The following is a 25,350-nucleotide window of genomic DNA, read 5'->3' as shown; positions in this document are numbered from 1 at the left end:
AACATAATTCAATTGGACCCACTGCTAATGGGAAGACAGTTCATACTCTGCATTATTTCTTCTTTAAATTAAATATGTAATTTATATTACATTCACTGCAAAAAAACAAAAGGTTTTGGTAGCACTGTTAAAGCACAGTTTAGTCTATTTTAGGGGTTCGGCAGCTGAACTGATATGCACCGATTTCAAAAGGTTTGGAAAACACAGAGAAAACATCACTGAAATCCACAAAAATAAACATTAAAAACTGGGCAACCTAGAAATTATCAACTTAGAAATGTTACAGATGGAGGAAAGGGCTCATGACAGAGAAACTAGTTTTTCTATAGTACAAATTCACATGGCAATGAAAGATTTGAAAATCGCTGCAAAGCATAACACTTTAAATATCTCTTTCTTAGGTCTCTTCTTTAGGAGTGAATTAATATCTGTTATTAAAGCTCTATGAAGCACTATGTTATGTTATGTTGATTTGTAGATCACACTAATCACCCAAGAGGGCATCCAAGCACTAGCAATTGAACCTGCATCTCAAAACCTTTTCAAACACTTTCTAATACTACTGTCCATAGATTCAAAAACATATTCCGTACTACTTTTTCCTTTTACTGGACTATGTAACCAAAGCCAGATGTATTGCATTACCAACAAGAATGGTCTTACCCGATGACTTGAATTTTAGACTAATGGGATAAGTTTCACAAAAGAGTGATGTAACAAATCATTTTTTTCCTAGCAAATTTCCCAGGGGCAGTCTCTTGGATATGTTCTCTGAAAAACATCCAAAGGTCAGATATACCTGCCTCTGTTGAATAAACACAGTCAATGAGGGAATCTCTCACTGCCTCACTACCGTTGTCAGAGTTAGCATGAGAGATCTTCTGCTGACATCTGCACTTCACATATGTAAACCCAGGCAAAGCCAACTCAGCCTTCCATTCTTTTGAAGTAGGTAAAAACAGTACCTTTACATTAGCTAATAGTAATGTCTATTTTGCAGCATATAAAATTGTGGCATGAAATGCTACATGAGAAATAAGTTATTCTTGTAGGAATCATCAAGGGGATTTTCCCCACTCAAAATCTTTACCCACTAGAAAGTTATTCAAAAGTATCTCACCTGTATATTCTTTTCACAGTCTGTCTGGTGATGCAGCAGCAATTCACTTTCCAGAAGAAACCTCTTGCCACACTTATCGCAGATCTGCATTCTGCTATGAGTAACGTTCATATGCTTTTCCAAATACCACCTATTATTGAATACTCTAGGGCACTTTTTACAAGGATAATTCTGTTTCTCCTCTAGCTTCACTTTCTGAGAAGACCCATCATGTTCCTGCTTCCTGTCTTGTTGAATGTCTTGTGATTTTTCATCCTCCGGTTGCCTGGTGGAACGTGCGGCTATTGTCGTCCGTGAAGAACGCGTACCCCTCATGCCATCTACATCATTCTCATTTCTAACTTCTGCCATGTTGCCTTCCTCTTCTTCTTCATAGTCTTCATCATCCTCCTCTTCTTCACTGGATTCTTCAAGCTCTTCCTCCTCACTCTGCTCATCGCCATCTTCTCCGCCATCGGCATCTTCCTCCTCTTCCTCCTCCCCTTCTTCGTTTTCACCCTTTCCAGACTCTCTGTCTTCTTGTGAATTTTTTGGGCCCTCACTATGACCCATCAGGGAGGCCGATTCACCCGACGAAGTTATTCCTTCGGCGCCTTTGGAAACATTTAAAGTCTGGTTGTTAAGATTCACCTCTACGATGATCTGATCACGATCATAAGCTGCTTGAATGTCTGAGTCAACTGAATAGGGGCCTTCAACCTTGCACATTGTTGGAGCAACAGTTGTCTCCTCCTTGAAATATTGTTTTGCTGGAGCAGTTGAGAGGTGCTGTTTGGTAGGAGCATTTGCCTCTACACGCACGGAAAAAGGATCTGTCCCTTCGCGTGCATAGATCTTGGTCATTGGAGAATCTAGCTCCTGCTTAATTTCACAGTAGTATTGTGTGGCTAGAGTAGTGTTGCGGTTGTCTTGTGTGGCCATTTCACTGGCCATCATCAGGTTCAGTGATCTGCTATTGATCAGCTCCTGGCAAGAGGCTGCAATGTCATTCATCTGAAGGACTGCAGCTGCATTTAGTACATCATGAACGTTGCATGCATTGACCAGAAGCTTAGATGTGTAGATAAAATTAAGTATCTGTTGAAGACCTTGGGATGTCAGGGTTTCCAGCGAGAGCTCCACTCGCTGGAGCTGCTTGTTCTGTGTGAAGAGGGAATGGAAAAACTGGCTGTAGGCTGCCAGGATCCCTTTATGTGCAGGAAAGGTGCTCTTCTGCTGGACCAGGACAATGTCTACATCACACAGATCCAGCTGAAATAGGCGTTGCTCATTCAGTCTGTCCATTAAACAAGTGAAATGGAGAGCAACATCCTCTACTAGAGAATACTCCGTGGAAGGAAAGTCAGTTGTCTTTTTAACTATCAGCTGTTGAGAAAAGAAATATAATATATGAGAAATTATGCAGATTGTACAGTCCTTCAAAATACTTTCTGAAGAATATTCATATTTCTTTAAGGGCAAGTCAGATATATATACATAAATATATACTCTAACTTTTGAAAAAATGTCTTCTCAATTACACACTACTACCATATGTTAAAGGAGGATTATCAAGCGACAGTGACAACTTTTTGTAAATATCTTTATGGGAATAAGCCCAACCATTCATGGCATGGTTCACCTATGCAATTGAGACTCCCAACTTACCCAAATACAAAAAGCAACGTTTATTTGTGTCTGTGGTTACAGGTGATGGGTACCTGCACTCGTTTTTGGGGACTGAGACTTAATAAGCAACAGACTTTTGAACCTGATAAAGGGGCACCTAAGATAAACATATGACCTCTTAGGTTTTAATTTGTTTTTAGAAATTACCATGGGACGTTAAATCATGTCATGAAAACAACAGGTTCCTTTACTTCCACTTGGACAAAATAATTGCCATCAAGAGAGGGGCACTGCACATATTTATGAACAATGGTAATCCTTGCAACCAGCAGCATTCAAGGTACATTTAAGTGAATGTGGCTGAAACATCCTCCCACTACAAACGTTAATTACATCCAAGGTTGGGGGCTTTAGCCTAGGTGGGTGGTATCTCAAGCCACTGAACATAGAATTGGCCATAATTTGAGACTGGTATGAGCAAATTGCCCTTCCTTTCTATAAATATTAACTCAATTAAAGTATGACTGCAAAGTGAAAAGCGTCAAGAAAAAGATTACCCCACAACTTTGTTATGCCTTGTGATGACTTCACACTAGCATATCAGGAGGTTTGATGATTCCTTCAATCTAATGAAACATAACTAATTCTACTGTAGAAATATGTTACAATATAATCAGTTTGTTTCACATAGAGCTAAGCGAAACTATCCTTTTCTGTGGTTGAAAGGAACAAAAAATGTTAACGCAAATAAAAAATAAAAAATGTATTGTCATATCTGCTGATTTGCATTAAGGCAAGGGGATTCTTGAGAAGGAATGGAGTTAGTGGAATGGTTATATTCCTGATGAGCAGGGTATCTAATATGATCAGATGCTTTACCACATAACATGAGGTGCCAAGTAATTTCTCCAGATGACCTGATACACCCATCTCCCCACAGGTAAGGGAAACAATGAATCTCCAATTGGTCAAAAGAGAAAGCGTCATAATCTTTCCAACCAGCGCATACCCGATCACACTAAATCTGTGTATGATATCCTGTATTCGCTATGCCATCTGCGAATACCGAACCATCATGCATAGGATAGATAGCATTATAACAAAGATATGCGGTACCCCTAAGTTTGTTGTAAAACGCATTTGGTTTGGGACCCGACTAAAATTAGAGACAATGGTCACATTTTCACTCGGATAGAGGGTCTGTTTAATTTGTGGAATTGTTTGCTTTTTGTTTTGTTCTGTTTTTCGTTTTTTTTAAAGATGTGTTACTGTGTAAAGAGTCAGAAACTATATGGCTTGGGATTTTTTCCAATGGTTCTGGAGCAGATACTAACAAGTGTACCAAATAACCAACAAGATTACCATTATTTGCAGGTACATACAAGTATTACATTTAGCACCAAGAAAAATAAAGAAGTGGCGGATGGAAAGCTCAAATTAAAGTAAGCCACAAGTAATTACTCTATATACAAGAAACAAAATACACCCAACTCAACGACATGAACCTTGATGGCTTTGCACCCCAACTTTCACCAAATGCAGATATTCATTTCAATTCACCCTGGACACCATCTTCAACATCAAGGAACACACTGCCAAAAAAACAAAGACAGACTGGTAGCAGCTCTCTCTTCTAAAGAAAGTGGAAGCGTTTCATTCAGAGAGCACTCCAGAATTGGTGTTAAAGCCTTCATATCTATCCTTCTTGGTGGCAGTAACGCCCTTCTGCATGGCCGTCAAGACTTCTCAATGGCACCCCTTAAACATATCCTACAAACACCCCCCTCTAACATTTGCTCCCCTTGCCATCTCATCCCATCTTCAAAACCAGCTGCATCATTTACAAAGCCACCATGACTAGCACCTCTGCTTATCTTGCAGACTAGCGTGCCATCTCAGGTTGTTCTTTGGACACTGCAGCCAGGAGACCATCAGTCTGCAGACCAAGAAGAGCAATAACAGGCCTTGTCCATCTATGCACTTAGGATCTGGAACAACATCCTCGTATCAATCAGGACTGTCACAACGCTGCCTCAGTTTAGGAAACAGTTGAAGAATCACCCCTTTAAAGAACACTGTGTCACAATACATTAACAGCCCACAACTCAGCTATCTCCCCTATCACTCATTGACTTTATGCTTGTTTTAGACCCTGTACAGTGCTTCACTGCCCTTAAGCTAAATGCATGTGTTTTCTTGCTTAAAACACATTATTAATATAATTGCTTGGAAGCACTCAAATCATTATCAGATAAGGAAATGGACACACAATCAACTTACCAATAATAAATAAACCAAAGGTCACAAACTGGAAGGAAAAATGAGGAAGACAAGATTTCAGCCTGTGTGTTCCAGTTCCAAGGTTTGCTACTTAACTGCTAGTCGTTATGTCCTCCAAGCACTTTGCCAAGGAAATGGTAGTAGCAACCCATTACCGTCCTTGCTCGTTGCACAAGTTGGCAACATTTTGGAATTTCACAGACAGATCATTGCAGGAAAGCCACTGTTTAATGTATCTACTGTACTCTTATATTAAAAGGAATATAAAACACAAATATTCCAGCAATATGAGTCTATTACGTTTTCTTTATTTTAGATCTGGCCTAGAGACAGGTTTAGCTGTCTTTCAAGCCTCATGTAATCAAATAACCATTGGTCTGTTCAACTGTCATTCACATTCTGTTTCTCTCCAGCACAGCCCACTGCAAGCAGCAATGGATCAGCCAACTTCAGCCATTGGCTACCTTGCACTGTGAGTGACTGCATTTAGCTTGATAACATGTGAACAATTGCTTATTCACAAGTGCACTTGAATCACAGAGAAGTGCACTTGAATCACAGGGCAGCTGAGCCAATACTTTAATTTGCCAATGATGTTTTATTTCCATTCTTTAAACTTTTTATTTTTAAGTCAATTTCAATTCTTTATTTCGGTCTAATCCAAACCATAAAAAGCACACAAAATTAATCTCACAATAAAACCTTTTATAGTCAAAAATATTATAAAACAAACCAGAAATAAAAATGAATTACAATACAATCAACGACTCTAAAAGCATTACCACAGAATAAGTAAATTATAAAGATTATAAGGTAGCAAATAGAAAACAACAGTTATGGTGGAGGTCAGCTCTCAAACTTATGCCTAATAATCAGTGCACTCTTAATGTAATTCAACACTATGGGCCTGATTACGAGTCTGGCGGTCTTCCAATCGCCAGACTCGCGGCGGTGCAGCAGTGGCAGTCCACTGTCCGCCATATTACGACTTCTAAAGTTGTTGCGGCGGTGGACCGTCAGCTACGCCAGGGAACAGTCGTTCCCTGGTGGTTGTACAGCAGTGCCACAACGCAATATGCTGAGCAGGAACTGGCGCAGTCCAGCTCAGCATATTACGAGTTCCTGCACCACCAGCCTTTTCATAATATAGGATTAGTGTAAAGATAGATAGCAACAAGTTGTTAAAAAGTCTGCTTAATATATTTCAGCCACGGGATCTCACCCACTCTATCCAATGCTAGGCAGTTGTGCACAACATGTCTAGCAAAAGTTGCTTCTGGGGTGCCCCAAATCTTAAGCCATAACAGTAGCAGGGAGAGCTGGGCGATATCAGTTAAATAATTAAAACCTAATCCTGCATGGCCTATATAGGTAGATACGGAGTTCAAAATTGATAAAATGCAGCTCACAAATCTATTTCCAATGGTATGGAGTTGCTTAACATTTGCATAACCCCATACACCAGCAGCATAGAGAGCCACAGGGATACATTTATTTTTGTATATTACAGACAACTCCTTTATTGGCTTGGAGCCAAGCCAAATTGAGAAGCAAAAAACTGCTTCAAGCACTCCCTGTAAGTTTGCGATCAAATATTAAGTAAATGTGCTAAACTTAGACCGCAAATCGAAGGGTATCCCAAGATAATTAAAAGAAGGTACTCCATGGACTTTAACCCCTTCAATCACGTGACTCCTAGATTTGGTATATTTAGGTACAATCACCATCATGAATGATTTGGAATAATTAACCCTTAGGTCTAAATCAAGCATAAACAGGGAAAAAGACCACGGGAGTAGTTGTAACCCATTGACTGTTTGTGTGAGGAGTACCGCATCATCCGCGTATAAAAGACAAGGAAGTGGTCGATAACCTATCTGCTGCATATCTTTCCCTCTATTGCTTTGATATTGATCCAGGCCATCAATATAAAGTACAAATAACACCAAAATACAACCCTGTCCTACCTTTCTATTTGAGTTAATTGGAGCAGTACACTCCTGATGGAGGCCATAGCATATTTTAGTTATAACAATGCAAACGTCTGAGCAAAGTGACAAAGCCCGGCTCAACTCCCATGGATTCCATCATGCTCCATAGTTTGGAATGACTGACATTATTGAAAGCACAGGAGAGGTTCATAACTGCTAAATATAAGGCATCTTTCCTGGCTTTGTCATATTTCCCAATTATGAGCGATAAGTTAAGACATTGCTTGACAGTTCCTATCCTGGGTCAGAAGCCATATTGAACTGGGGGAGAATGCTGCTAGATTCTGCCCAGATCTCTAGAAGGGATAAGAGAACCCTCCCCAGAATTTTGGAGGTTGAAACAAACAATAAAATGGGTCTGTAACAGCTTGGTTCAGTGTTCTCCCCTTTCTTATAGATGGTAACAATAATCGCTTCTTTCTAAGATGGCACTATGGGGCCAGCGATTGATGCATAAAGAACATTTGTGATCAAAGGAGCCCATAAATCTATACTTCCCTTGAAGATGTCCATTGGCACACTGTCTGGGCCTCAGGCTTTACCCACTGGGCTATTTTTAATGGTGGTGGCCACTTTTTAACCTCCATCGATAGACTCAGTAAGATAGCTGCTGTCAAATCTTTGGCGATCTCCTGGTTCTCCTCTTGATGAATGTTGGAGACATTACCTCAATCAAAGGTTTTGGAAAAGTACGCCACCCAGGAATCAGCAGAGATGAGACATTCTAACTTGGGAGTATTATCAAAAAAGAAGGGGTGATTCACCACTTCCCAAAACCGAGTTTGGTTATTAATCGTCACAGCTGTTTCTAAGTCATCCCACTCCTCTTTTTTAATTTCTTCCTCCTATGAGCTTCTTTAGAGGACCTTCTGGTAAATTTTGTTATCTCTGGGACTGGACTCCAGCCCCTTTTTAAGATTGTGATGAGCAGCAGAGCATGTAGTATCACACTATCTGCAAATTGGAGTTATTTTTTTCTCAGAGTTCCTGGCTAATTAATGCTTGGACACCCTTTGGAATAGGGTAGTATATCCATTAATAATCAACAGTGAATCAACTTCCGAAGATAAACAGAGATCGAAAGCTGCCTCTTCGGTCTGAATTAACTCCTGTAAAAAATATTCAGGATTTATTTTATCGCACTTTAATCTTATTCCTGTGTTAGCCGAGTACACTGTTTCCCCATGTTCCTTTATTTTCTTACTTCTAATTGGTGCTAAATTCAATACCAAGGATAATGGATTACGGTCACTCCCACAGTTAGGGTTAATAAAAAGGTCACAAATGTAAAGGGAAAGATCACCAGAAATTACTATAAAATCAATGGTACTGCTTTTACCATTTCCCAGAAAAGTTGGAAGTAGCAAACTGTGCTTAGGGGCGAAGTCCATTATAGATAACAAATGATTTTAATGAGAATCCAATTAAGGGCTTCCCCATTCGGGCTGTGCCTAAAGGGAGCAATATAATCTCCTTTCATGTCCACTGAACCACCGACCGACTGTCCACTGAATTTACAAACTTCGGTATTAAAATATAAGGCTCACAATATTGAAATCTGGAAATTCATCTTTATGGAGATAGATGTCAGGAGCTTCTCGAGTTCATCAACAACCTCTGAGCCTCTATGATCAAAGAGACTGTAGTAAAAGTTAACCAGCAGCACATTTGTGCAATCCACAAAAGTTAAAAGCAAAATTTGAAACCATGAAGAGTAGTGTATTTCCTTAACCTTCAAGAAGGACATTTTTACTGACACCATTGCCGCCAACCCTCTCTAGCCCGCCCAGCTGCAGATGGGATAGCGGGTTCGTAATAAGTATGAAACCCATGGACAGCAAAGGGGGCCACCATCCAGGTTTCCTGCAGGCCTATTAAATCACAGCTATTCACTACATTTAGCCAATCTGGCTTGTTAAGCTTGGTGCACACTCCAACGGTGTTCCAAGAGAGGAAAGAAACGCCACTTCCATTAGCAGGGCTAGTATTAGTATCTAAGTTATCTATATGGGGAATTCCAACAAGGCCACAGTTTTCGTCAAGCATATTGGGCTATGGGGCTCCTCATTGGTTTTCAGTCTGACCAGATTATCAGCAGAGTTTTGAACCTCGAAACAATTTCTTGTTTCATTGTTAAAAACTCCTAAACTGTCCTTCTCCGTTGCTGACTCCTGGACAATATTTAGTCGAACTGGCCAGTTTGGTTAGTGGAAAAACCCCAATAGAAGGACCGGAATACCCTCTGTGCAAGTATGCATATAACTAAGGCGGCTCAGAAGGAGTGCTACAAGTCTTGGCTTTCTGAAATCTACCACTACATAGTCCACAACTGCATCACCCTGATATTGTCTAACCTGCTTGACCCTTCTAACAAGAAGGATTTCTTTGTGCAAGTCCTCAGCCCAACCAGAGTTTTTCTTCAACCACTGAACAACTTTTGCTTTCAAGTCTGGCTCCAGTTCAAGCTTCCCTACTGCCAAAGTAAGGACATTCCTTAGAATAAGCACGTATGGAGTACATGCAGGCGGTAAACGAAGTTGAGCTTTATAGGTTGTAGCTCGAGGGCCTTCCGTGTTTGCCTTCTTATACAAGGATGTTACATTATGAATTGATTTGTTTTTATGTATATACTGAGGGCTCACCGGTTGCAACTCAACTGCTAGTGGCTGAGTAACTTTAGCATTACCATCATGAATGTGATCTTTGTTTCTCACTAAACCAGAGTTTTTAAGATTTGAAGGGAGACAGTTACACACTGGAGGCTCTGCTTAGGCGAGCGTTGTAAATTAAGTTTTTTCTCCATTTTGTCCAGTCGACCCTGTATGTCCACACAAAACTTCTGTAACATACTGTCCATTTTTTTTTTAAAGCGTTGCAAAAGTTATAAAGATAAGTGCAACAAGAGGATTGGCCTGCATACTTTGAAAGACCTGCCCCACTTTTCTTGGACGATGATGAACCTTCACTACCTGAAACATGTTGCAAAACTCTCCCTTCTCTAGGTGCTCGCCATTTTTCTTAGAGATTTTGGCGTGAGCGTCCTTTCTTTTCCTCTTCGGAGGTGGAGGATTTGTATTGGCCGAGCAGGAGTCAATAATTTCCAGTTGTAAATCATTGATAACACAAGGATTATATGAGATACCTGCTCTCCTCCTTGTTGAAGCCGTGTCCTTGCTGCCAGAGGGAGGAGTGTTTCCATAATAAATTGAATTTGAAGCTTCTGCAACAGTAGTAACTTGAGTAGCCGGTGATAGAGTCCTAGATTGGCTTTGACCTAAATCTATTCATTTCTCCACCAGGTTTAGTTCAGTGATCATTGCCTCCATAACTTAGGTAAGGTCATTAGTGATGGATGGGGTGGTTTGAGTCACTTGGGTAGGCCTCCCCTTCATATTACAGACTTTCCTCTTACCCTACGTCAATATGCACTAAATTACCTTCCTTGAAGAACTAGGACCAAAGAATCAAAGGGAGTGGCCAAGCCCAGCCTCTTCTGGGTGCAGACGGGCCTGTTTTTGGCCCAGCCGCGGCTCGTGTAGGTAAGGGTGGTGGGGCCGGGTGGAGGGGAATTTCGACAGATGACGACGAGGGAAAATGTATTATTTATTTAATTCTCCCTCATCGTCGCCTGTCGAATCCACCCTCCCCCCAAATTGGTCCCACCGCTCTTACCTGCACGGGCCGTGGCGGTCTTGGCCTGGTCCCCACCCAGGCCATGCCCGGGCAAGTTCAGCACGCGTCCCGCATGAGCGAGGCTGCCACAGGCTTTATAGCACTCCCCTCTGACCCTCCTTGTCTTCTGGTGCAGAGGGTAATGGGTGATGTGGTCGAAGTGGTAGCAGAGTCCAAGAGCGTTCTTGGTGGGGAAGACTGCTGCACGCTTTATAGCGCTCCCCCGCAGCTCCTCCGTCTCTTGTGGGGCAGGGGGCTATGGGTATTGTGGTCCAGGTGGCAGTTACAGACTCCAAAAGAGTTTAAGCCATTTGTGTGAGTTTAAACTATGCTTTTCTGTTGCACTAAAGTAAAATCAATACTAGCTGTACTAGCATATGGATGCCACATTTTGTGATGGCACGTTTTCAATGATTCTCATTTTAATTGTCGATGGCACGTTTTTATTTATTCTCCTTATTTTAATTTTTGTATAAAAAAAAATAAAAAATGTAAACATATCAGATTGTCAATCCTAATGTTTTTACCAATGCTCGTTTTCCAATCGGTTAGTGTTTCTTTGTTGAGTTGACACAGCATTTAAAGTAAAAATCATGAAGACAGAAGTGCACCTGACTTTTGAAGAGCAGGTCGTTGTTAAACTTGGCTTTGTGGATGTGATCTCCAATCTAATCTAGAACTTGTTCTACATTCTTATCTGCAGTTTTTTTAACTCAGAAAAGCAACTGTTATTCCTCTCAAGTTAAAGGAAATGTAAATAAAATGTGGAACAGTAAATTGCATGAGCCAATTTTAATTCAACAAATGTTTTATTTGTAAGAAACAATGTTTTAATCATGCCCTAACGATTCCCTAGATAGCCTCTAAGATAATTCCTGGGTACACACAGATCAATATCTCCCTCTGGCCTCTGAACAGAACAGGAGTTTGAGAAGGAGCCTGTATGTTCTTACTTTTACTATGGAGACCATAAAACACCAGTAAAATCTGTCTGGCAGCTCAATTCACGGTTCCCTGCATCCCCTCACTGAAAAACTTTGGGAGGTGTGTAAATAGCCACCATCCCGCCCGGTTCCATATCCCACAGTCTGTTTTTTCTCTCACTGCTTTGCCTGTGTTTTTCTGTCTCACCTCTACCATCCTTACCACTCTGTGAGAGGAGGGACTGTCCCTTCACCCTCTGTGCACCTTCCTCCACTGTCTCCTCCTGCGAGTGGGTGTTTGAAGGGGGAGGCAGTGTTGCAATGTGGGCTAGAGTTAGCAATGAAAAATATTTTAATACCAGGTGCCTATCCCACTAAGCGGGTTGAGACCTCTTGGTAAGGGTTTGGGGTTCTCCACAAATATATATTTTTTTTAATGAACTAATGAATGCATTTAATAGAAGAAGTTTACAAACATATTACCTAGACAATCACTAGCTAGAAGGGCATTCCTGAAGAGAAACTCAATAAATGTTGAAATACTTTCAGGATCTGGCATAGTAGATGAGAACTCAATATATGTGCCTATTAGAAAATTGTGTGTTTATCCCCGAGGGTGCATCTATTGTTAGATGCCAGGGAGTAAGGTTTCCAGGCGTTTGGCAGGGTAGGTCCAGCCTTAGGAGAGAATCTAGGATAGTGACCCCGCCTCCAGACACTCCACATACAATCTTTCACAGTATACTCAAGTGGGAGGGGTGTGTAAAAAGTACAGGAGGGCCGACTGGATGAAAGGTGGTGTAGTCTTCTTCCTGCCACTCACCTCTCCTGCTCTTATGAGACGCGAGACAACCCGAGACTGGAAGCAGAGATTACCATTATCAGTCCCTCCCAAGCCAGGTTTCTCTCCTTTAATCTTCTTTCTTGCCCTAAAGGGAGGGGAGGCTGGGTAGTTAGAAAATAAAGTCCATACAAAAGGAGGATGAAAAGGGGTGGAAGGGGTTGGGGGGAGTGGTAGCAATTTCTCCTCTTTGCCTGCTCTCCATCCCTGCCCCCTCTACTCAGTGAAGTCTCACACATCTCAGCCCTTTCGTCGTCAGCCCTTCCTGATAGGCACAGGCGTCACTAGCGTTTGCATTGTGCACAGTTACTGGCAGGAACCAGCAAGGAGCCGTCAGTACACGTAGTCCAAAATTAGAGAGCTGCATCCATGTGACCAGGAAGCAATGCACTCTCTGTCCCGGATACACTCGAGTTGGCACAGCAGTAGTGAGCCGTGAGAACTGGGCCAGACTAAGCAACTACAAGCAGCCCAGCCAAAAATGCTCAAACCAGCCCCGTTCCCTTCGACTCTTCGTGCAAGCTTTCTTTCATTCAGCCATTCCCTCTCTCTCTCCTTTCCCTCTCTAAATGCTCTCTCTCTACCCCCCCCCTCTTCCTCTCTCTGGAAGTTTCGCTGTGATTTGATTAACCACCGGGAGCTGGGATTTGACAGACGTCAGGAGCGGGCGTGGCCTTTCAAACCCGGCCTCCAAAGGCTCCAGCCCAAAAAGCGGTCTGTTGGTGAAACCTAAATAACAAGGAGGTGTTTTTTCTTCTTTTTACAAACTGAGCTAATTTAAAGGGACCTTTTCTCACTTCTTCAGACAATAAATCGGAATTATGGTTTGTTTGCTTGTCAAGCCACAGAACAGGGTGGATCTGGTGTGCAGTGGAGGAAAAGCCCTCTTTAAGAGAAAACCTTTTAATCCCAAAAGCACTCTCTGGTGGATCGGGTGTGGAGAAGAGGTTGTGTGTACGTAATAGAAACGGGGCCACACCCCCTGATGAACAAGCTGGAGCTCTGAAGCCTTCAGGGTGGGACAGATATATGGTCGGCAAAAGGACCGACGGATGGACGTATTGGTTTGAGTGTGGGCATTTTATGTGAATGGATACATAGCTGGAAGGATAGGTTCAAGGGTGGGTGGTGGCTGCGGATGGCTTGGTTCCAGGATGGGTGGTCTCTGCTGCTGGATGGATTGGTTGGAGAATAGGTGGTGTTTGTGGATGGGTGGTGCCTGTGGATAGATGGATGAATAAAATAACCACTGTTAACCAAAAGGCCAGTTGTTACACTGTACCGCCCAACTGCTTCTTTGCGTCCTGCTTTATACAGCGGGACGTGCTCTTCCCTTACCTGCAGGGTGGTGATTGCGCCGGCGGGCCACCATGGGTATTTGAGGGTTAATTTTCATGGTGGTTGACCCACCAGTGCAGTTGTCGGTACTCCTTTCTCTGGGTGCCATGTTGGAAGCCACCATAGTTCTCCTTCCCAGAATTCCTGGGAAGGAGTTTTCTAGTAACCAATCCATCATAGCGGTCTTCTCATACTTCTCAATCATTTTTTCCCCATGCAATATGGCTGCCTCGTTTTCTGATGACATTTACTGTCCTGGGGGATATATAAGGAGTAGGAATTCTCTAATCCTTGCGTTGCAACACTTCTTTGCTCCTGTAGATGTGTTTCCACACTACTGACATTCTTCCTTCTTGCGGGCATTCGAGTTTGCTGCTCCTGTTGTCCTGCAGATTCACCAGATCTCTGTTGGCGCTCTCCCTTCTGTTGAAGGGTCCTTTTCCTGCGCATGCCTCTGGTGATACCCATGTCCAATTACAGTCTGTTGGGTCCTTTGTTCCTTGCCTTCTCCATCAGGAAGCCACCATCATCATTGGAGGTTTTTCCTCTTCTGGATTTTCCTCCTGGGGGCTTATTCTGGAGGGTACTATCTGCTTATGCTCCATAAGTGTCAGTGGCATCATGGCTACTAGAAGGGGTTGTCCTTTTCTTTGGCTGACAAAGACTGAAAACATGGGCTCAAAGATCTTCACATCATTCTTAGCCACTGACCAGAGGTCTGCAACATGAGAGTCTCGACACCCAGTAGTAGCAGAGGAGACATCGCATATACCCTTTGACCTCAATGGCACCATAGGAAGTGACATCATATGACTTTTGGCCTTGAATCTTCGACTCAATAATTTGCGGTTGGGTGTTGTTTGTGGATAGATGGATAACTGAATTGGTTTGAGGGTAGGTAATTCCTGTGGACGTATAATTGGTTGATGGATGGAAGGAGGAACAGGCTTGAGGGTGGGTGGTGTCTGGATGCATGGATTGGTTTGAGGATGGGTCATGCCTGTGGATGGATGTTTGGTGTCTATTCAAGGGTGGGTGGTGCCTATACTATTGGAATGTTTCGATGGTGGTTGGTTATAGTAGATGGGTGGATGAATTGGCTCGAGGATGGGTGGTGTCTAAGGATAGATGAATAAGTGAATTGGTTCATGATTGGGTGTTATCTGTTGATGGATCGATTGGGTCATGGTTGGGTGGTGTATGGGATGGGATGGGATGGGATGGGTGGTGGTGTATGAAGAGGGATGACTAGTTGATACCTCTGGACTGATTAATAAATTATGTTTGTGGATCAATGAATTGGTGCGACGCTGGGTGATATGTGTGTGTGAGAATCGATGGATGGATGAGAACATGGGTGTGTGGTGCCTGTGAATGGATTGGTTCGAGAGTGGGTGGACTCTGTGAATGGATGGATGGATTGATTCAAGAGCGGGTGGTGTCTGTGGATAGATGAATTGGATCAAAAATGTGTGGTGTCTGGGGATGGATGAATGTATTCCTGAGTAGGGGGTGTCTAGATAGATAGATTGGTTCAAGGGTGGGTGGTGTTAATGGACCGATTGTGACATGGGTAGTATCAGTGCATAAATCATAGGTTCTTGGGTGGTGTGGATGGATGGGTGGATTGGTTATAGAGTTGGTGCTGGATGTGGATGGGTGGATAGATTAATTTGAGGCTGGGTGGTGAATGTGGATAGATTATTTCATTTGAGGGTTGGAGGGATAGATGGATGGATGTACTGGTTGGCACATGGATTTTAGGAAAGTATGATCGATGCACTGCATGGATGATGGATGAATGGATCAATAGATGTTGTACTGGGCCGCGAAATTAGTGGGTTGGTTAGGTATGGATGGATAGATAAACTGTGTGGATATTAGGGAGATGAGTTTGTTGAGTGTGGATGGGTGCACATTTGGATTGGGTTGCTTCGGGTGGGATAGATGAACAGATTATCTGTAGGGATAGATGGGAAATGGATTTGAGAAGACTATGGATGGATTTTGGGTGGATTGGAATAACTGGATGGACTGATGTATTTGATGAGAGGATGGACTGTTCAGAGCTGACCACAGACGTTCACCTCCCTCTAGAGTGCAATTGCTGTTTCCATAGTGTTCCACGCTGCCTGGTAGTTTGAGTGCAGTATTTTAATAAAACTGGTAGAGTAGAATTGAAGCAAGGATGCCTTTGAGCCCTGGTGCAAGCAAGGAAATGGCACATTCGACTGCTGTTGGGCTAGTAAAATAGAGCAATTATCCAGGCTCAAGGGGCCCCTCAGGGCTCTGGATGCTTGTACTACTGCACCAATGGTAATTAAATCCCTGGTTGTTGTTGTGTTTATTATAAAATAAAATATGTGCATTTGAAATCTAACTACTGTTAGTAATGTGCTTCATCTTAAGACTTTGCTCTACTTACATGCACATACCGTGTGTGGCTCCATAAAAAAGGGACATTTTCCTAACCTATTATCAACAGTTGCCACCAAAATGAGCAAGCGCCTGAAGAAAGACATGCAAGATCTGCTGGGATATGCAAGAGCAGTCTTGGCACTAGGGGTCTTTGAAAACCTGAAGTTCCTGTGATCCCTACAGAGTTCTGGAGTGACACACCCTGCAAGAAGCTTTTATAAGGTTTTTTTTCATTTTAAATGTGTTGACATTATATCAACATTAACATGTAAACACGCAAATGCTAGTAACTGTGTATTATTCATGTTTTGATCGACTACAGCTAAAGCAGGCCTGTATTTAGCATGGATAACATTTGGATGCCATCTTGTTTCATGTCACGTATGTGTTTTATTTTTAGGAGGAGCTGAACTCACAATTAACAGACACAATGTCTGTTTGCTTTTGTTCTCATGTGAAATGTTTTCCTTTGTGTAATAACTGTAGAATGTTCTACTTAGTTTCAAAAGTACACCTGCAGAGTACAGGCTGTTCCAATGTATCACGTGTGTTGCAGATAACTACGTTTGAAGGACATTTGGAGAAGCGGTGTTCTATAGGATCCTGAGAAACTAATGAGTCCTAGATTGTATCCATGCTTTAACCTGTTTGGAGCGTTTTATGGGAACTATGTGTAGGTGTAGCAAATGTTAGAATTGGGTAATTTAAGCTAATTCTGAGAAGGCTACGTTCTGAACATTTTGAGACAGGTTAGAGCGAAGTGGGGTGCTCTCTTTATGGAAGAGCTAATTTACTTAACCTTTTCCTTCTGGACAACTGTATACTAATGTGTCTTCTTGCTGAAATGTCTTTGACTGACTTGAACTTCATAATCATTAAATTCATTCCTATATTGAATATTGATTGACGCAAATTCAATAATTTTGAATTTGTAAGCATTTTAACCTTTAATAAATCTTTATGCTTTGAAAACCTAACCACTCTGGGCAGGATTCACAAAGGTAAACTTACACTTATGTGAAAATATACAACTGCTTGCTATTCACAGAGGTATTTTACTAGTAGGATCATTACGACTCTGGAGTCTCCGCACATAAAAAGATAGGACTGTCATATAACCCTGTAAAGGGCATTTCAGTTTACTTGGCATTGGTCATACTCTCAAAAATGGACTATCTACCAAACGGATTGCCCAAATTGATCTACTTAACATTGTATTTGTTAAATGCCTAGTCCTGTGTGCTTTTACACTGTTCACACAGTATAATACCCAGTGGGAGTGGGGAGACGGGCTGGCTGCAACTGCCCTTGTGGTGTTTAACTCATCCCTTGGCTGCTGGCTACTGATGTGTTGGCTCAATGGTTCCTCGCTGTCCTCTCGCTTGACAGGCCTAAAATGTCCCTTTTTCCTGGGGACTATTGGGCTGAACATGAGTTGGTGCAGAACGGGAAAGAACATTCAGTTTTTATGTTTCAGTGATCTGCATTTACCGGCCAGTCCCTTTTTGAAGAGGGTCTTGAAATACGAATGTGGCTACAAATCGAGACAACACCAGAGGCTCATGTTATGCAGTTTTTTCTTGGTTTACCCTAACACCTGCCAAGTGGTACAGACATTCAAATCCCAGACACCCTCTGAGATTGATGTACAACAAAGACAAAATTGTGTTATCTTTCTCCAACCACAAAACAGCAGTCCATCTAGCAAACAGCATAGTTATAATGAAAACTTCAGTTTACAAAAACCAGTGACTTTGCAGTACAACAAAGAAAAAAGCTGTGCTGAATTCAACTGGCCACAAGCAAAAGATATGCTAATTTCTTGCCTGCAGACAAGTGCCCTTTTCTTGCAGGTGCAAGTTAACCAAGTTGAATGACAAATTTAAAATCGGACAAAAAACTGCTGTTCACCAAAATGCCAGTAGTAGTGTAGGAGACAGCATACACCCTTTGACCTCAATGACACCCTAGGAAGTGACATCATATGACTTTTGGCCTTCCCAGGAAGTTATGTCACATGACCTTAACCTTGATAAAATCCTAATAACTGGCACTGCTAAAAATCCATGATAACTGCATAATTAATATAACACATACAAATATCTCTTTTATGTACCATCTATATTTTAATTAGGGTGATGAGATAGTATGCTATGAGCAGATTATTCAGATCGCTGTGTATTACACGAAAAGTGTGTTCATTTGAAGTAGAGGATATAGTACCGTAAAACTCAGTACACTGGGGCCTTGATTATTTGAACCATAAACTGCCATTATTTAATGCACCTCATGTATACCGCAATTAAAAAAATATAGTGATAAATCAGAGAGGGCTCTAAAAAAACAATACCAGTTATGGCCACCTGTATTAACTAATAGGGACTATGTTACTGGTTTAAATTATTTATAAGAGATTTTGATTTGTAGTTACTATCTCTAATGAAGCACAGAGGTGAAGGTTTTGGTAAAATACATAATTTTTCATGTATTGACAATACTAAAACACGCCAACAACTTGTTTAAATAATGTGATTTTTTAAAATGTATTTATTTAATCAGAATGGTATGTATAGCACGAATTTATTTATTTTAAAGGTATTTTATTCTAAATGGTAATATCGCTGTCCCAGTGAAAGTTGCAGAAAATAAACCGTGTCCATAAAGCCAGTGTTAACTTTCTTTTGTTGGCACTGATTTTGTCACTTCTGAGGACAAGGGATGCAAATGTAGAGCCAGGGGTCTCAAGAGCTATCCAGGGTTCACAGAGCTGTGACCTCCAACCTCCCTCCCCACCCGACCACTATGATATCCCGACCCCGGCACAGTGGCAAGTGGCACTGGGAAAACAAAAGAAAAGAAGAAATAACTGAAGAATGGGTAAATCTGTATTTACTAGTAAACTTTTCACCCCAAGACTCCATAAAATGATGTGAACCTTAATCATTCCATACCCTCCATTTGGTAAGCCATACATAATTATTAATACACCAGTTTTCATTGATTAAGTGACACATTGGCTCTTGCTTATGATTGTGAGCCGTAGTTTGTGGCTGGTGGCATTCCAAGACTTTCCTCCTTTGCTATTTTTAGTGTATTTTGGATTTTGAATTTCTTTTGATGCTGAAGTTTGACATATTCCCTTCAAGCCTGCATCTATGCAAGCTCGGTTTTCAGGAATATGCTCAGATATGGATTCTACCAATTATGTAGATCTTTATTGACTCGCCATTAAAACACAGACCAGACCTTTTTTGTTTGATACATTTTTATTTGTGGTTTATAAAGGAGCACATTTTTCTTAATTTGGCACCAAACCTTCTAAAAACGTACAACTACTTTGGGTTCTTCATGGCAAGTCTGATGCAGATCCATGAAATGGGGACCAAGAAAAAGTAGGAGGTCTCCAAGGAACCATTTCTCATTTTAATTCTCGTAGGATTCTTGGATCTGTGATACAGAAAAACAGCTGAACGGAATTACACCAAATTTGTCATGAAGACAGAATTTTACACAAGGATTGTGCTTTGGTTGTTTGGTGTAAATTCATTCAGTAGTTGTTTAGAAATTAGTGTTAAAATTCTGCTCAGGTCTGTTACAGCCACAAAAGCAAAGGATCTGTGATACAGAAAAACAGCTGAACGGAATTACACCAAATTTGTCATGAAGACAGAATTTTACACAAGGATTGTGCTTTGGTGGTTTGGTGTAAATTCATTCAGTAGTTGTTTAGAAATTAGTGTTAAAATTCTGCTCAGGTCTGTTACAGCCACAAAAGCAAAGGATCTGCAAATCCAGCATAAAAAGGAAAACATTAAAGTTTTGTGTGCACAAATGCTGTGCTTGGCCAATGGGCACACAAGGAGGTTTGTCGCACACACAGGGTGGGAGCAGGGCCTGGTAGCAGTTAAGGCCCCTAGGCCAGCCCCCCACAGCAGCACACGGCCAAAGACCATACACAGAAGCAGTTGACCGCACAAAGAGAGTCAAACCCTGCCATGCCATGTCTTCCCTGGCTCGGAAACAAGCATCCTGGGACCGGTTTCTGCGGGCTAACAGCCCTCATCAGCCAGGCTAGCTTGAATCCAGTGGCAAAGTTAGCAAGGGACCCACGTCTGGGCATACCCTGCCAACTTAGGGCAAACAAACCAAACACAGGGAGATGATGGACGGAGCGCCCAGTCACAGATCTGGGTTGAATCCATCATCGTTCTTTAGCTCACTTGAAACCGGTCCCAGGATGCTTGTTTCCGGTCCAGGGAAGACATGGCTTGGCAGTTCGGACTGGACTGTTCCTATGAGACACACGGTCAAGACTGATTTGCATATAGCTGTGTCTGAACTGGGGTGGCGAAGTGAGCTAAAGAACGATGATGGATTCAACCCAGAACTGTGACTGGGGGTGGGGTATGGGGTGGTAAGGGATTTTTTTTACAGTTTGTGTGAGTATGGGTTTTTGGGTGGCAATAGAATTTTTAGGGTGGGTATGGGTTTTTGGGTGGCAAGGAAAATTTTAGCGTTAGAGTGTGTATGAGTTTTTGGATGGCAAGGTATTTGTTAGGGTTTAGGGTGGCGAGTGATTTTTTAGGATTTAGGGTGGGCATTGGTTTTTGGGTAGCAAGGGAATTTTTAGTGTTTTTGACTTGTATATATCTTTGGTGCCAGTTGACAAATTTTCATGAAATTTTCCAAACAAAAGTGTGCCTGTGATTCTAGTTGCGCATGGAAAGTTTCAGGGTGATCCATCAAATGAGGGCTGAGAAAACTGGGCGGGCGGGTTGGGGGGTCAAACAAAGTGCATTTCCCATGTTAATTCCCGTAGAGTCTTTAGAAACGTTTGCAGCCAGAACCGCTGGATGAAATTACACCAGATTTCGCAGAAAGGTAGATTTTCTTGTGGACCTCACAATTGTTATTATTTGATGTAAATACATTCAGTAGTTTTGGAGATATTAAAGGAAAACAAAATCTGTATATTTGGGAATATGTGAATGTGTAACACTCATAAACTTTTAGAAAACACTCACAATCAATGGATGATGTTATCAGTGATATCATGTGTGATGTCATTTGAAATGTCATCAGTGCTGTCATAAGTGATGTCACTGACCATGTCCTTAGTGATGTAATATGTGTGGTCATAAGCAGTACATTTTCAGGGGTATAGGTTATAGTTGGCTCAGGCAGCTATAACTGCTGAATTTCACTGGTTTTGTTTGAGTGAAATCTGAGTCCAACTATAACGTCCCTGTAACCTTTGGTTTTTGTAGTGAGTGTCTAAGGTTTTTTATATGTTAAATAAGTTGCCCAGCAGAATGCACAGGGGGTTTGAACACAGGGCTTTGCCTGGTATTGTGCTGCCCCCACCCAAGCTTGCTGCTCCTACCCCCCTCCTTGCAGTCCATGATCCAGCTCCTCATTACAGCTGTGTGTGGCCATTGTCCTGCCACTACCCTTCCTGCCTGTCTTAAACAGTTAGCTTGCTACCCCATCCACCTCCTCCCTACCCCCTGTTGTCTGAGTCCATGCACTAGCCCACTCCCTACTGCCCTACATGGTCCAATGTGCTGCCACTGCCCTCCATTTAGCTTGATGTCCCTGCCCACTAATCCTGCCCTCCTTTCCACAATTATATGCCCCATCATTGCCCTCCTGCTTAGCCTCTGTGCTTAGCTTGCTGCTCCTACTCTCCTTCCCCCTGCCCTTAGTTGTCTGTGTGCATGCCCCTGCTCCCTCCTTCCTGCCCACCATATTCCTTTGACCGGTCTGCCTCCTATCTACTCTGAGTTCAGTTTAGCTGCCACTGCCCCTCCCACCTGCCTAGCATAGTCATATTGCTGCCACCTGTCCCTGCCACCTCCATCCTGCCTGTCCAAGTTCCATGCCCCTATCCCCTCCCTCCTCTCCTCCATGGTCTATTTTGCTGCCACTCTCTTCTGCCCTCCATGCTCTGTTGTGCTGCAACTGCTCCTCCTGTCTGCCCTGCTTTGTCTGTTGTGAATCCCCTTCCCCTGCGCTCTGTTGTCTGTGTCCAGCCCCTTCCCCTCTCTTCTGGCCTCCATGGTCCTATGTGCATGCCCCTGCCCTCTTCTTCTTGCCCACTATGGCCTTGTGCTGCCACTAACTCTTCCATTTGCCATGCATGGTCTTCTGTGCTGCCACAGCCCTTCCCACTTGCCCTGTGAGATCAGCTTGCTGCCGCTGACCCCCTTCCTTGTAAATAGCTTTGTTCATTCTGCTTCCAAACAGAACCCCTTGCCCCCTGTGATAATGGGCACCAGGAATGAAGGAAGTTTCTACTGATGATGAAACACTGTACATGAACTTTCGGTACCCAAAATAGTGAATAAAGTAGGTTGGTTAGATATACAGTATTATACAAGTCAATATGTATGAATAGACGTATACTAGTAGAAGAAGATATGATTGTACAATTCGATATATCTGATAAGTAGCAGTATTTCAATGGTGTTACCCAGCTATGTAATTCCCTACCTACCTTTTTCTCAAATATTTGGGTTTCTCAAGAAAAAACACCAACAGAAATGAAAATACAGAAAATCACAAACTGGCATACATTGAAGTACAATTACAAATGAGATTATAAATGGTAATTACAATTATAATAGAAAGAATTACAAAAGAAGAAAGAATTACAAAGAGGTTACAAATTAAATGGCAGTTGGAATTGCAGTTAGATTAAAGACACAGACGGTCCTACTTTTAACTCCAACGCTGACTCGTATCCGGTTTTTAAAAAACATCTAAAAACCTGGCTTGGTTGCTGCCAGTGCTCTTCTTTCCTGTCTCTTCTTTGTCTGCTTTAGCGGCTTGACACCCTTGGGTATAAGCACGCTCTATAAGTGATACCCTATACCATCCTTACTTGTAGTAGGATGGAAATACTTTGTTATAACAGTATTTGAGCAAACAAACTGAGATACAGAATGGTTGCTTAGTGTATCTGATAAAGGTTAGTGTCAATCCTGTGTGTTCAAAGTAAATTGCTTAAGGCAGGGTGGATGTACAGCACCGAAATAGCAGTGGAAGATAACCAAAATACAAATAATTTTGCGGATTTTTAAGAAAGCATAATTGCATAGGTAATTTACGTTGTCAAATGGTAAGAGCAGTGGGGCAAACTAAAACACAATTTTTTTTGTCTTTCGGGAAGACTATATGCGTGCAGGATTTTACTTTGTAAACAAAAAAAGTAACGCCAATACCATATTATTATGAAAGCAAAGTAAAACAGATGTGCAATTAATGATTAATATAATGTCTACATAACAGGCTAAGGCATCCAAAGAGCACAAACTTCCTAAACCAAACAGCAATATCTAATAATTTAAAATGTTGCTGCACTGGCAAAGTAAAGGCATCAAAAAGCACAAACAGGCTCTAAATTGTCATTCATATCCGCAATCTAAGAAAATGACTACACGTTGCTCCATCACCAACCACTAAAACACAAATGGAGCAACATAACCATCCAAGAAATACCATGGCCTTGATGGACGGTTTATCTAAGCAATGGCAAACACAAGAAGGCCAATGACTGAAAGGGGCTGCCCCAAAGACCGTTCTCACTGTGTATTACTTCTTACTGTACTTTTTAAAGAACTGATGACATGAGGTCATCCACAAAGCTACAGCCATCTATAGCCAGAACTACAAAATGCAATATTCTACGCGTCTTTTAGCCATTTCAGCGAAAGCGTGGTATACATATCAAGTAGCTCGCCATTCAATAAAGGAGACCCGCAAAAAATATGGACAAATTATGGGCTACTTTTACAGATTTCTTTACAAGGTGTGATCAATATGCACTCAGTCAAATATAGTCCTGAATAAACAGACCTGGACTTGTACCTTATTTTGTAGAACCCCTCTGCCCCTCAGCATCAAATGTTTCCACAGATGAGCAGAAGAAGTACGAAAAATATGGCATTTGCTTTAAACTGGTTTCAATGGCACCAGAATTCACGAAGTACCAGTGACCGAGCTGGGACTTCACAAGGGGTTCTGTGCAAACAGGAGACCGTTTCCAATAGCGAAGGACGGGAACAGGTGCATTTTCCTCCGTAGCACAAATCACGATGCGATTAAATTAGCATTGGCCAATTTATATAATTTGAGCATTTTCTCCTCATAGCCTAGTTTCCTTTCCTGACAAAGACATGCCCACCTTCTAAACGTGCAATCTGGCATGCATTGCAACAAAGTTGTCACTTTCAGTTTTAGGAGACACCTACTCAGAGGTGTATTACAATCCAAGTAGGTCTGCATCTCACCGTGCTGTGCAAGCGTCCTGTCCCCCTAGTCCCGGTACCGAGGCAGCTTGTTCTCTGCATCAGGGCAAAGTGTCACTTGTGAGCTTGTAAATTACTCTTAAGGAGGCATCTGGGGTCAGGGTAACGCCATGTGATATAAATAAATATGATCTAATCCATGCAATGTCAACAACCCCAGAAACAACTTGTCAAATGGCCCTCTTCTGGCATGAGTGATACTCAGACCAGAATTCTATTACTACTACTACAACTATTGCTACTACTGCGTTCAACAGCCGAGTGTTGATTGAAGAGAGAGTTAGGGTGAAAAGGAAGTACGAGAAGTACGGACAGACTTTGTGCCTAGGACCCGTACAGCAAGCAGACTTTGTGGTTATTGTGCAATCTTCTGAAGTTCATGCAGCCAGATTTGAAGAAGAGGTCCTGCAGGATGCAGGTCCAGAGTGGGATCCCTGGTAGTGGAAAGAAAAGCCCCAAAGCATTTGTACTTCAAAGACAAATACCATGTATTAGGCTACACGAGGATAAGGAAGGATTGAAAGCGACTCATCTATTACAAATGCAGACTTTATGTCCCCAATCATCTGTGGCAGGAAAAAATGGAGGCGATTACCAGGTTAGTGATTAGAGGTTTACATTGGGAGCTTAGGAGATATACCATTTCTTCACATATGACAACCCCTATGGTTGGACAGTGTTGTTTGACGGCAGGTCAGGTGATTGACCTGGGGTCGAAAGCAATATTGGACTTTTGTTAGAGATTAAGATTTCCTTTGACGTACCACCACAGCGTATTACATAAGGTCGCTTGCATACCAGCACCCATAGGCAGGGGGACAGACGAATAAGGCAGGTTTGGGACTCATCC

General features: G+C 42.1%; 1 protein-coding gene across 6 annotated transcripts in view; it reads right to left on the bottom strand.

Moving 5' to 3' along the window:
* ZBTB47 (zinc finger and BTB domain containing 47) overlaps nucleotides 1-25,350 on the bottom strand; it is a 296,077-nt gene that overhangs the window by 123,443 nt on the left and 147,284 nt on the right. For all 6 annotated transcript variants that reach the window (XM_085628788.1, XM_085628787.1, XM_085628792.1 and 3 more), the window contains one exon: nucleotides 1,121-2,485. In XM_085628788.1, coding sequence (XP_085484914.1) covers nucleotides 1,121-2,404 — 1,284 coding nt within the window. In that variant the 5' untranslated portion in view covers nucleotides 2,405-2,485. The remainder of the gene's footprint in view (nucleotides 1-1,120; nucleotides 2,486-25,350) is intronic.

The sequence above is a fragment of the Triturus cristatus genome, chromosome 10, assembly GCF_964204655.1.
Source record: "Triturus cristatus chromosome 10, aTriCri1.1, whole genome shotgun sequence".
Classification (NCBI taxonomy): Eukaryota; Metazoa; Chordata; class Amphibia; order Caudata; family Salamandridae; genus Triturus; species Triturus cristatus.
Note: the sequence above shows the minus strand (reverse complement) of the source record. Positions and strands in the feature narration are given on the sequence as shown.